At 39.5% G+C, this 14,452-nt stretch overlaps 1 protein-coding gene across 1 annotated transcript in view; it reads left to right on the top strand.

Moving 5' to 3' along the window:
- Positions 1–800: 800 nt before the first annotated feature.
- ARL13B (ARF like GTPase 13B) overlaps positions 801–14,452 on the top strand; it is a gene marked incomplete at both ends in the record, with an annotated part of 48,041 nt that continues 34,389 nt past the window's right edge. Inside the window, 3 exons of the mRNA XM_082013762.1 lie at positions 801–859; positions 2,592–2,662; positions 5,866–6,115. Coding sequence (XP_081869888.1) covers positions 801–859; positions 2,592–2,662; positions 5,866–6,115 — 380 coding nt within the window. The remainder of the gene's footprint in view (positions 860–2,591; positions 2,663–5,865; positions 6,116–14,452) is intronic.

Below are 14,452 nucleotides of genomic sequence, written 5' to 3' on the forward strand. Positions count from 1 at the left end.
CTGATTGGTTACTACACAGTCCACACGCCTCTCACACAGTCAGGATTCGCTGCCTGCAGGTGTCCACGCACTCCTTTGCTTCCTCTTAGTTGTTTACCACAGCTCCTTCTCCTCAAGGTTGAGCCCTGCAGGTGTCCAGCTGTTTACCAGCTTCTCAATGCCACAGCTCCTTCTCCTCAAGGTCGAGCCCTTGCAGGGTGATCCCAACAAGTTTCCTTGTTGTAGAACCAAGAAATTGACAGTTAAATGAATATACTTAATGGGTAGGATATTCTTTGTTTGCTTTTAATGTCTTAATCCTGTTATATTATTACAAATCTTACTCATGCTTGAAATTGGTCCTTATTTTCTGTCAATCAGCAGAGCTGTGGGATGTGTTAGTGAGGCAAGCACTGGAATTTCATAGCTTCATGTGTCTTACTGCTCTAACTTGCAGGTTTCTTTACGTGCAGTGATCTTGCATTATTATTTTTGTATGAGTACTGTGTTGCTGCTGCCCAGATATGTAAGATGGGGGCAGACAAAGTGTGAGAGGGCGGAAAAGTGAGAGACATAATGAGACCGTCATGGGACTGACTGAATATGACACACTCTGAATAAACAGGCTGCTGGTAGGGGAATGGGTCACCTTGGTTATATGTAGGGGCTAACTATGTGTTTCTTTTTTGTTGTTGCTTTTTTTGTTCCTTGCTAGCAGTGATAAGACAACACCTGGGCCTCCGCAGTCTCTCTCCCAGTCTTCTTGGCCTATCCACATTGTTTCTGTAGCTTTCGTGGCTCTGGATGGCGAGTGAAGAGGGATGTTCAGTCTAATGGCCAATTGCTGCAGCTGGTTAAAACGGTGGCAGGAACCTGTCAGGTAAACATGTGAAAATATTTTACATTTCTGTGCTGACCTTCCTAAACTGTATTTCATGTCCTCTCACCTATGTTTTACTTTATTTGCTATATAACATTTCATATTTTTTAATTCTGAGACAAAAGCCATCATTTTTTTTCTCCAAGAGAGAATCGATACATCTTCTGAACTTAAAAATGAAATATTAATCATGTCTAATTCAGGTACTTTGTTTCTGACTTCAGGAAAGTATAAAGTTCAAAATATTGTCCTTTGTATACTGTTTCCTCAAGTTGAGCCTTATGGGGTGATCCTAGAATGTTTATGTAAAGTTTATTTGTTTTTTGTCTTGCTGATTTAATTTCTGCTTTTTGAGATTCAGAAGTATAATATGTTAAAACAGTAGACTGTAGCCCCAGTGTAATACCAGTTTTCTTACTATTAACTATCTTAATATTGCATTTTGTGGGTAGCCTGGTGATCCATTCTTGCTTACTGTTCTCATTTGTTTCTGTTACTTTTACTTTGACATCCTGCATCCTTTTCCCTCCAATTAGCAGATATGCACAGATAGTGCATAGTTTGAAACAAACTATTTACAAACTATGGGGAAGAGAAATAAAGATACACCACACTTACTTATACTACAACAGTCACGTAGGAGGATTTGCTTTTTTTTTTTCAATGCTACAAAGGTTAGGTTTTATAGAAGGTGCTGCTGTTCAAAGAACAATATTGAATTGAGTAGCTTTCTGACACCACCAATGTATTACAGACAATTGTGAGTTTATAAATGTTCACGGCTGTTCTGATTTTAGCTTACTGTTAAAGTATAATTTACTGTCATCCTACTGTTAATTTTTAGGTTCTTTTCTCTGAGTTTTTTGGGTCTTCTGAAAGAACTTGCATAAATTATATTTCATGTATGATGCTGTTACACTTTTAAGACTGGAAATAACAACGTCTTTAGTATTCCTTCATTTTTAAGGGGTATAAAATTAACTAAATTCCTTTGATTCCCCTGAGTCTTCGTGAATAGGAGGAACAATTGAGGTATACACATAGATATGTTTTTCCTATTGCTTTGCGTAAAGTACTATTCTGGTATAAATTCTAACCTGTATACCAGTTTGCTAAGATATTGTACATATATTGTACATACTCAACACCACTGGTTTGCACATTTGCAGTCTATGTTGCGCCTGCTTGACATAAAGGCATGATGAGTACCAGTGCCGCTTATTTACAGCATCTGATGTTGTCTACACAAGTGGTGTATACTGTATAGTGTTGTTCAGATGCACTGGTTGAGACAGAAATAAATTTCTAGTATAGGCACAACTTTGAGGCAGAGAGGGAAATGAATACAGGGGAATGGAAATGAAATTACAGAAATTGTTAAAGAGACCATGACCACATACAAAAAAAAAAAGGTAAAATTTACAGTGCCATGAAATTAAATTTCAGCAGGCAAATACAAGTTGAAAGCAACATCATTGTCTTATGTGAAACTTACACAATATTAGACTTCTCATTTCATACCTTGTTCTGCTCTTCTCTCTAATCAGATGGTTTGATATATTGAATACCAGATACACCATTGTAACAATGCCTGCTACTTTGTATTTTGTTACCTATTCTTTCTACTACTTTGTGGTAAATTTGCTATGCATGTATTAAAAAACTTAATCAGTGATGTCTAGCTAGAGGAAAAAAAGACTTGAAATATCTTTTTTTTTTTCTCCTTATGGAGGAAGGTGACACTAATAATGGTGGGCCTTGATAATGCTGGTAAAACTGCTACAGTCCGAGGAATTCAAGGAGGTAAGCAATTAATTTGTTTATCATGCAAATGGAGCATTGAAAGAGAGAGTATAATTACTAATTTTCCATCATATTAATCTAAAAATATTGCTTCATCTGTTATTTTATTTCTTCCTCCCATATTGTTGAAAGCAAATTTTGGTGATTGTACCACCAGAAGTGGTACAAGTGTGGTTGCCAAAGTGAGCATGTCACAGTCCCCACTGTGTGAAGACCTGCAGATGAGAGAAAAATTAAGGGGTTTTACCTTTGAAACAAAGATCCCCTTTTTTTTTTTTTTTTTATATCCAGCAAGTCATGCTAAGGTGACTTAAAAAGTAGGTGCTCCCAGTAACGTGCTTTATGCTATAGAGAAACAGCAGAGCAACCTCTGCGTTTGCTCATTGGCCATTGCACTTAACATCATGTTGAGCTAACCTAGGCCCAAGTCAGTGGTAGTTCATCAAAGTTGCTACCATTCTACTACATCTTTTTCAAAGGTAGAAGTACTGTGCAGAGGCAAGGTAGATAGTATGGAGAGAGTTGCCTCTTAAAGGACATTGCACCATGCCGCATTAGAGCCTTTAGTCCACTGAGACAGAAAAAATTAGTCCATAGAGGTGTTTAATTATCTTGGAAACACTAAGACCGAATGTTCAGAGTACCTTGGTGCTTATGTGCTTAAGTTTACCACTGTATTGTTAACTCTGCAAAATCCTAAATCGCAACAAAATCTGTTCTGGGTTCTTGTTTAAATTTCGTGAGCATCATAGGGTATTTTTGGCCTAGAGGAAGGTTTTTTCCAGTAGTTCAATAAATAGCTAAAGGAAAGTTGTAACTACAACAAGCTGTCTGTCTCCATCAGTTGCTTTTAAGTGAAAGAAAGTATAGGACAAAAACTCTGAAGGCTTAGACCACATTCTAATTAATAATTACTTTAAATTAATGCAATGATACAAAATATTCTGGTTAATGATGTGTTTCATATCTTACTATACATTAGAGAAATAAGTGGACCTGATTTTTTTTTGTTATTTTTTTTCCTTGTGTGCATGTGCTGAGGTTGCTTTCAGGTAACCACCCATTAACGCACATACATCAGTAAACTTTATATAAAAATCAGTATTGTAAGTGTGTATAATGAGAAAAACATTCAAAATAAGAAAATTGCATATGTATATATATAACATAAAGGATGGTTCTAGTGATATGTATCTTATAGCATTATTTATCACCAGAAAAGCACTAGCAATTTTCCAGGCACTTACTTCAGTACGAGACCACTTGATATTGGAGGATACTTTGTACTATCCAGTGACACATGCAAGCAGGATATAATTTGAGATAAAACTTGTGCTTATGAAAACAAAGATTATCTGTGGTTTGTTCCCCCCCCCCACCCCCCCGTGATATTGTCCTTCTAAATAACTTTCATCTTGTGTAATAACAAGAGTGTACTTAGTAGTGTTTTGGCAGACTTGGAGACTCCACCTTGACTTTCTGTTTACGCATGTCACAGACTTGCTAAATTATGCATAAAGTTGTGAATATTCTTTCATTTATATTCCTGAATTTTTGCCCTGAAAACATGAGTGTTTCATTATCTAGCCTTCCATTCTGTTTCAAAATCAACTTTAATGCTTTTATCAGCTAAATGTCACAGTTATTTCTAGAAATCCTTTTTTTCTGGGAAAAAGTGGGGTAAAATGGGTATTTCTGAAGGGAAACTCCAGGAAAAAGTAGTTCTGACTTCTGTGACTTTTTCCCAGGGCTTCAACAGTGCTTGCCCTAGAAAGCTTTTTTTTTTTTTCCCCCCTTGCAGAGATTAGAACCTTCATTTAGTCTTCAGGGTTGAAGTTCTTAGGACTCTTAAACCTAGGCAAATTGGCATGGTCACCAAAGTCATATTTGCCAAAATGGATCTACAGCTTATATGGCAGACCCTGCTTTTACATTGAAGACTGTTTATTATTGGACACCTCGCCGTAGAATAGGAGCAGATGTTTCAGCAATATCCCCTTACGTTCAGCACCATCAATAACTTTGATCCTTAACTAATCCTCATGTTCACATTGTTGTCTCTTGTAAGAGCACATACTGGCGGCTCACAGTGCAAAATGTTCTTCAAAATAAAGTCGTCTGAGTTTTGAAGCTGTAGTTTTTCACAGATGGGGATCCCAGATCTTTCTCTTGCTGAGTCTTGGCTTACACTTTCTGGCCAAGGGGTGTGTTCTGAATCCCCATCTTGGCTGTGTGTGAAGGATTCACTCAAAAAGGGAACATGGTAGCAGAAGGTGATTTAGGTTTGGCACTGCTCTTCAGAGCTCAGTGCTTTTGACCATGCCTTCATTTCTTCCTCTCAACAAGTTGAATTTTTCATCTGCTTCTTCTGCCTTATGCTAACAAGCTACATAAAATAGTTGCAGAGATCCAATTAACTCACCCCTGCAGAGGCAGGTTAGTGGCGTGAGGCAAGTGCAGGCTTTCTTTGCCCTGTGGAAAGGGAGACATCAAGCAAAAGTGTTAAATATAAAGCTATAGATTTTTAGCATATTGCATGGCAAACTAAAAATCATAAAATAAAAATACAGAAATGAACAAAGGCCAAAACCTGATCTTAAATAAAGGCAATTAAGTAGTTTATATCTCAGAAGAATGTGGTTTCAGTCCCTTCATCTCAGCCCTTGGTTTCAACTTTTGAAGCTGTTTTGGCAACCACAAGGGAGAAAGACAAAATTTGGCAGAGCACAAGGCTTCCCAGGTCATAATGCATTAACTGTTTTGTTTGTTTTCCTTCTCAAACTTGGATTAATACCATGCAAATGCTATATAACTATTCAGATGGGAGCATTGGTGGTGAGGGGGAAAGTAAAAACTGCAGTACACTGAACACCACTGCAATTTAACTGTGGCATTAAATATTAAAAACTACATTTTTGCCCCCCTTCCCCCAATTAATGTAAAGGAACTGATTGAGAGACTAATGTGTATATTTGAAATTACCTGATGAGAGGGAAAATCTTAATGTAAAAAAATATATGGTTAGCAATATGGTGTCACTTAACAGGGGGGGGTTGCTCCATGTTTTTAAAATAAATGTTTTGCTACACAAATCACAATGCGAAATCTTCTTTAAATAACTAGGACGCTTACTGAAAAGTTACTTTAAAAAAGTTACTTTTTAAGTTACTTTACTGAAAGCTTTCTTCTTTGAACTCTGACAGAGTCTCCTGAAGATGTGGCTCCAACAGTTGGGTTTTCCAAGATTGACCTTAAACAGGGACGCTTTGAAGTCACCATCTTTGATTTAGGAGGTGGAAAACGAATTCGAAATATCTGGAGAAATTACTATGCTGAGTCCTATGGTGTAATATTTGTTGTGGATTCCAGTGACATTGCACGAATGGAAGAAACAAAGCAAGCCATGATAGAAGTTTTAAACAGCCCTAAGATATCAGGAAAACCCGTGTTAGTGTAAGTAATGTTAATAAATGCTCTCCTAATAATCTCAAATTTTGTAAATTTTGATCTTCAGTACACCTTCTCAAGAAGTATTTATATATAGTATAAACTAAGTATAAAGTACACTAACACTACTGTAACTTTAGCTCTAAGCAGTATTACAATTAGTTTTACAGTGTTTCTGAAGTATTAATTTATGCCAGTCGTGATACCGTTCTAGTGAACAAGCCTTTTCTTTCACTCTTTCTTTCTTCCCTCCTTCTTTCCTTGAGTTTCTTTCTCTCTTTCTTTCTTCCCTCCTTCTTTCCTTGAGTTGTACATGGTGATATACTGAATACATTCACTGCATCTGACATCAGATCTTATTTAGTCCTTCCCAGGGACATTTATTTCTCATCTCTTTCATTAGCAGTGGAAAAACAATGAGGTTTTTTTTATTACTCGTAATGGTATGATAGGTTAAAGGCTTTGCAAGTTTGGCATGGCAACATGGTGTAAAAATATTGTTACTATTTAGGCCTACATAAATTACTTAAATTGTAAATGATTGACTATATTCTGCAATACCAGTAATCTCTCAGCAATAAATGTCTTCTTCGCTTAACACATGGTGGTGCTGCTGATACATGAGCAGCAAAATCTCATTAAAGAAGGCTTACTTTAGTAGTATTTGGCATCTGCTTTTGTTCCAGTGCATATATGTTAAATACAAAAAGTTAAAGTTTCAAGAGGTTTAGATACATTCTTTCACAGAACAGACAGGTTCATGTACTTTTGTGCTTAAAAACCAGGTTTTGTAAAATATTGGAAATAACGTTTTATTAAATTCAGCCACACAAAAGGTCTTTGAGGACAAATACCATTTTGAAGTTACAAAAAACCCCCTATGGAAGTTTAAAACAGTTTATCAGGACAATACCGTTATGTCTGGTGGGCGTAAGACCTCCAGAAAGCAGTAATTACACACTTCTGTGATATCGTAAAGAATCTGTAAAGCTATAAGGAGAGGCCTGTTACTTTTTAGAAGTAATGATGATCTGGTGGTTTGAGGGTGAAACTGGCTAATCTGTTTTGATCAAGTGGAGTGTAGTTCAGCAAACTAATAGTGTATATGTTGAAAAATAGATTAGATTTTACCTTCCGTTGCTATCTGAATGTTATTAGTACAGGGAAGGCAATAAAAATTACTTAATGCAGCTATTTTAACTCAAAACTGTTCTGAAAATGCAACTGTGACAGTTGACAACTGTGCAGTGTTTCTAAATAAATACAACGTTAGCATTTTTTCACAGAAATCTCTATACCCTAATCCTGTGATAGAGTTTATTTGGGTGTCTGGCTGTACCTGTAGAAAGCCCACTCACTTCCCTCGAACGGAGTCTAACAGTGACTAAACTAAGTTTGTTGATCTTACTGCCTTCTAAATGACTGACCCTCAAGCCTTTGAACAGAATTTGCTCTTGCTGCGTCCCAGTTCTGTGGAGGGATCCCGTAGTTCTTTGTTTCATGCTCCCTATATGAGCCTGCATTCTTGAGTTTGTGAATTCTTTCCTGTATTGTCTTTGTTTTCTGTTTGGTGTCTGTGTTCATGGCAATAGCTATGCTACTCTCTGCATGTTCAAATCATATCAGCCCTCAACCCTAGAATTTGTTCCAGTATTTGAAGCACTTCTTACATTGTGAAGCAGGAAGGCTTGGTCAGTAAGCACTAGTGTTTGTGGTATGGAGGTGGAGTGCTTAACAAATGAGATTAAACTGGTCCCATGCACCTTCCCTTCCTTTGGTTGGAGACGCAAATCCCTGTCACTCATACTTGCGAAATAAGAGTTCTGTAGCATAAAATTTTTTCCTTTAAGTCCCTAAAACTAAAAAAATTAAAATGTGTCGAGAGCAGAATAAATGAAACTGCTAGCAGATTTCCACATTTGTGGTGAAAGTTAGCCTTTTTTAATATTTCCCTCTTTTAAGGATGTTCAGCTTTTGTTTTCATTTTTGTTGGGGTTTGTTTGTTTGGTTTTTTTTAAATGATGAGATACTTGGTATCCACATAGCAAAATATTAGGGAACTTATTGCTAAGTTTCTAATTAGTGCATTTTAGTCTGTGCATGTATGTGTAAAGGCCTGTATTTACTGAAAACAATACAGTGACCTCTGAGTATTAAACCCTGGAAAGTTGAAGTTTACTTTAAGTAATTCCCTTCCCTTCTCTCCCATGCTCTTGCAGTGCAGAGCACAATCTATTTCTCTTTTTATAGAATACTCTTACAATTTCATGCCAGAGGAGAGAGACTCCGCTGTGATTTCCACACTCCACAAGTGTGTCTCTGGTCTGGACTACTGCTTTGTTCCTCCAGCACTTGAAATAAACAAGGAGAAGCAGAAAAACAGGTGTAATTTGTTTACTCTCTGCTGTCTGTAGGTGCACAGATTACTGTGTTATTTGTATGCTTAGATAGAAAGTGCTTATTCATTAATGTTTTATTAAATACCAATTATCATCTTAAAAACTCATAAAAGAAATGAAAGTCTAAAGGAATGAAAAGGAATGAGCTACAGCTTCAAAGTGTGTGTGTGCTGAAGAATGATGAAAGAGGTACTGGTGACTTGATCAGAATGAAACAATTAAAATCTTTGTACTGGATATTCATGTTTCTTTTTAAGCATAGATTGAACCGATGTACTAAAATTTCAACAGCCAGCACTGCATTTTGGTCTAATGTTATTTACCTTGACTTGTGCTATATGCAGTATTTTGTACAATGAAGTAAATATAAATATGCTGTAAGATAGGATGCAAGTCCATTCTGCATTTTGAAGGCAGCAGCAGAAGTTACTGCATATGCACTATCAGGCGTATCATTGTGTGTACCTAGCATCTGCTTGTCTTTGAAATAACCTTCTGGTTATGACCTTTTTTTTTTCATTTTTTCCCTTTTTTTTGGTGTACTTCTGGTAGTTAATAATCAAAAAGGCAGAATTACCTTTTTCTTTTGCCTTTATGGGCTTTTATCTACCTGGACAAAACTAGTTTTGCCAGTTGGATTGGGGAAAAATAAAATCTTCATGACTGGTAGCTAAGATGGACCTTTGAGATAAACCATTGCTCATCAGCCAATTACATTTGTGTATTTGTAAAGGAGCATTCCAGTTATATGGTTATCAATATCATATTTGTGGTTGTGCTCTGTAATATTTTCCTTATTAGTTAATAAAACTTGGAAAGGAGTGACACTGTAATGGTAGCAATGGTAAGGAAGCAGGAATTTGCCTCTGGACAAGTATTCTGTTCTGTGAGTTCTCTTCCTAATCTGCCCTTTATCCCATGGACTACTTCAGCATATATAAAAGGAAAATTTGAAAGAAAAATTGCATTCCCTGTTAGGTAAATTAATGCTTACTAGAACTTTCATCCTGTTTTACTTGTACAGTTCCTGGTGTTCAGAACATTAGGATTTGGATTAAGAGTGCTGTTGTTGAATGCTTTTAGAAAATTGGTTGTTCAGTAATAATTCCAAGAGGAAATAAAATACAATTTGTTTAACTCTGTACTAATGAATAAATACATTCCTTAATATACTCACCTTTACTTACATACTTAAACCTCTCTCACTAGTTCCTGAAGCCTTCTTCTCCTCTTCCCTTCCTCTGTTTCAGCATTTCCTCTCTGGCTGGGTAAGCACATGCTGTATCTGGTTATAGTGCAACAAGCGCAGTCCTCAGCTGTCTGTTGCCTTTCAGAATAGATAAAGTGAATGAATTAAAACTAATTTTGGTCTCTGTCTTCAACCTGTATGAATTTGATACAGGTGAGCGGTACAATTATTGTAGGAGCTAACTGTCCTTGAAAAAATAGTCTGAAAGAGTAGGGGAGGGGGGAACTTTTTCTACTCAGGTAAGCAAATTTTGATGTGATGTAATGAGTAAAATACATGCTGAATCATTAAGTTCCTTTATCTAAATACATCTCCTTTTTATCTTCAAAGATTTAAAAAAGAAAATAACATATCTTAATTTAGATAATTGTATGTTTCTTCCTGTTAAAAGGCAATGTTGTTTATAACTATGGGATCTGGTTCATTACAGTAAAAACATCTCTGACAGTAACATTTAAATAAAAGTATTCTCTGGTTGTTTGCTGTTACATGAGGGCAGGTTTGTCCACTGCTCTATCTATTTGTTCAATGCTCTGTTGATTCATTCAGTTCAAGATTTTCTCATTTGCTGATGTGGAGTGGGACTTGTAAAAAAACAACACAACCAAACAAACAAAAACCACCCAAACAAACAAAAAAACCACAAACAAACAAAAAAGAACACACACAAAAACTCCCAAGAATAGGAACAAACTTCAGCAATGATACACTTAATGGTCACCTGGAAAGGCTTGAGAGTCTTTGATACACAGTGCTTAATGAAAGTAAACAAATTAAACTTCCCCTCCCCCCCATTTTGAACAGAAGAGTAATGATGTGGTTTGTCTACACTGAGAGATTTAGTCATTCACTCCCTCCACTCTCCCCACCTTTTTTTGTTGTTCTTTGGGTGCTGTCACCACAGTGAGCCATACTGTGTATGTGGTAGCTGATTCACTTCTTTCTTGGAGAGAAACAGTTGTGTGTCCTCCCTCTTCCTGAGAGGACATGTCTGTATAACACTGTAGTTTGGTCAGATAGTAAGGGTGTAGACCACACCAACTTCAGCCCCTACTAATCAGGACAGGTCTTCAACACTGCATCATCACCATCTCTTTTCCCAAGTAACTAGTAATAGGACGAGAGGAAATGGCCTCAAGTTGTGCCAGGGGAGGTTTAGATTGGATATTATTGGATATTGCTGGTGAGTGAGCCCACCAGGGGAGATGCCTTACTGGACCTGCTGTTTACAAACAGAGAAGGACTGGTGAGAGATGTGGTGGTCGGAGGCCGTCTTGGGCTTAGCGACCACGACATGATAGAATTCTCGGTTGTGAGGGAAGTAAGGAGAGGGGTCAGCAAAACTGCTATCATGGACTTCCGGAGGGCAGACTTTGGCCTGTTCAGGTCACTGGATATGGCGGGGAACATTGTCTCCAAGGACGAGGACAAGGCTGAGGTACTTAATGCCTTCTTCGCCTCAGTCTTTAATAGCCAGTCCAAGTATCCACAGGATATTCAGCCCCCTGAGCTGGAAGATGGGGATGGAGAGCACAATGTACTCCTCATAATCCAGGAGGAAGCAGTCAAGGACATGCTAAGCCACCTAGACACCCACAAGTCTATGGGGCCTGATGAGATCCACCCAAGAGTACTGAGAGAGCTGGCGGAGGAGCTTGCCAAGCCACTCTCCATCATCTATCAGCAGTCCTGGTTAACAGGAGAGGTCCCAGAAGACTGGAGGCTTGCCAATGTGACGCCCGTCTACAAGAAAGGCCGAAAGGAGGATCCTGGGAACTACAGGCCTGTCAGCCTGACCTCTGTACCAGGGAAGATTATGGAGCGGTTGGTCTTGAGAGTGCTCACGGGGCATCTGCAGGACAACCAAAGGATCAGGCCCAGCCAGCATGGGTTCATGAAAGGCAGGTCCTGCTTGACCAACCTGATCTCCTTCTATGACCAGGTGACCCGCCTAGTGGATGAGGGAAAGGCTGTGGACGTTGTCTACCTGGACTTTAGTAAAGCCTTTGACAGTGTCTCCCACAGCATTCTCCTGGAGAAACTGGCGGCTTCTGGCTTAGACAGGTGTACTCTTTGCTGGGTAAAGAACTGCCTGGATGGTCGAGCCCAGAGAGTTGTGGTGAACGGCGTTAAATCCGGCTGGTGGCCAGTCACAAGCGGTGTTCCCCAGGGCTCGGTTCTGGGGCCGGTCTTATTCAATATCTTTATTGATGATCTGGATGAGGGAATTGAGTGCTCCCTCAGTAAGTTTGCAGATGACACCAAGTTGAGTGGGAGTGTTGATCTGCTGGAGGGTAGGAGGGCTCTGCAGAGGGATCTGGACAGGCTGGATCGATGGGCAGAGGCCAACTGTATGAGGTTTAATAAGGCCAAGTGCAGGGTCCTGCACTTTGGCCACAACAACCCCATGCAATGCTACAGGCTTGGGGAGGAGTGGCTGGAGAGCTGCCCAGCGGAAAGGGACCTGGGGGTGCTGGTTGACAGCCGGCTGAATATGAGCCGGCAGTGTGCCCAGGTGGCCAAGAAGGCCAACAGCGTCCTGGCCTGTATCGAATAGTGTGGCCAGCAGGAGTAGGGAAGTGATTGTGCCCCTGTACTCGGCACTGGTGAGGCCGCAGCTTGAATCCTGTGTTCAGTTTTGGGCCCCTCACTACAAGAAGGATGTTGAGGTGCTGGAGCCTGTCCAGAGAAGGGCAACGAAGCTGGTGAGGGGTCTGGAGCACAAGTCTTATGAGGAGCGGCTGAGGGAACTGGGGTTGTTTAGTCTGGAGAAGAGGAGGCTGAGAGGAGACCTTATCGCTCTCTACAGCTACCTGAAAGGGGGTTGTGGCGACGAGGGTGTTGGTCTCTTCTCCCAAGTAACTAGTGATAGGACAAGAGGAAATGGCCTCAAGTTGCGCCAGGGGAGATTTAGATGGGATATTAGGAAAAATTTCTTCACTGAGAGGGTGGTCAGGCATTGGAACAGGCTGCCCAGGGAGGTGGTGGAGTCGCCATCTCTGGAAGTGTTCAAAAAACGTGTGGATGTGGCGCTTCAGGACATGGTTTAGGGGACATGGTGGTGCTGGATTAATGGTTGGACTTGATGATCTTAAAGGTCCTTTCCAACCTAGTGATTCTGTGATTAGGAAAAATTTCTTCACCGGGAGGGTGGTCAAGCATTGGAACAGGCTGCCCAGGGAAGTGGTGGAGTCACCATCACTGGAAGTGTTCAAAAAACGTGTGGATGTGGCGCTTCAGGACATGGTTTAGGGGACACGGTGGCACTGGATTAATGGTTGGACTTGATGATCTTGAAGGTCCTTTCCAACCTTAGTGATTCTGTGATCAGGTCTTGCACACTACATGCCCTTACGCGATGTCCTAAAACCTTAAGCATATGATATCAGCATGAACAATTCTTTCATGAGATGCATTGCACTGATCATTATTTTGGACATGTTGAATTAAGAATAGAATAGTTTATATATAGAAGTCCTAAGGCCAGAGGGATGTCACATGCAGCCCACAGGAGATTGGCGTCAAGTGGTGTAGTGTGGATGTGACCTGTCCTTTCCAGAAGGGGATCCTCCAAAAGCACTTCACTCCAAACAGCATACATGGGTGCCAGTCCACACCACTTTATCCAGGGGCCAGAGCTTGCACTCTGGCACTGTCCACAAAGACAGTGTAGTTATAATTTATCACCCAGGTAGCAACTAAGTTAACGTGTGTATTTGCAAGAAGGAGGGGAGGAGAGGTGGGAGAACAATTTTGGATATGTTGTCCAGCTAGGACTGTGATGTGTGCAGTACAAATGTTTCAATCATAAAGTATAGGGAGGTGTGCAAAGGAGGCCCTCAGTTCGTTCATGAAGTGTGTGGAAAATTAAATCCACAACAAATAATTTAAAATTGTTCCAGCTGAAGAGTAAGTCCTTGAAAAATGTATGTGTTTTATTCTGGAAAAAGTAACTTTTTTTCTTGAAGGTAAAAATCTGGGGTTTTTTTTTAAAGATAGTTTTTCCCAGTAAATATACTATTTCTATTATTTCTTTGAATAACAGAACATTTTCCCAGAACATTTTTCCTGTTTTGTTTTACATCTGCCAAAACAAGCAACAGTCCTTTCTGAAAAACACTGGGAATTAATGTAAATTTATGTCTCTGCATGTCGTCTTAGATGTCTTTTGTTTGTAGTCAACTTTATCTTCTTAGCACTACTCACAGTGTACTGCTGTGAATTATCAGGGGTAGATGAGTCTCACTTCACAATGAAGGACAGGATCCGTTGCTAAAGAGTTTGAGATGCAGTCTTCATTACAGAGCAAAGTAGAGTTGGCCCACTCTTCCTTTTGCCATATTTTCTTCTATCCCAATCTATTATATTATGGTATGCCCTAATCCCATAGTATGCCTATGCATGTGGCAACTCTGCTTTTTGCCAGGGGTAAGAAGACACGCTGCTGACAGAAGAAAAGTCAAGGGGAAGACAAGTCTTGCTCCCCATCCTCTCTGATAAAGGAATGGATAGTCAGCCTGAGCACTGTTCAGGGACAAATGGAGGCCCAGTAGTTTGGAAAGACAATTGGCTGAATTGTGCAATGTGGACATATGATTGGCACAAGACACTTTATATTACAGTAATATGGGGATATAAGAGTTCTGATACTGTTCAGTGTGATACTTGCTTCAAATTGAGTTGGTACTGTGGCAT

Source organism: Phaethon aethereus (assembly GCF_964289735.1).
Source record: "Phaethon aethereus genome assembly, chromosome: 1".
NCBI lineage: Eukaryota > Metazoa > Chordata > Aves > Phaethontiformes > Phaethontidae > Phaethon > Phaethon aethereus.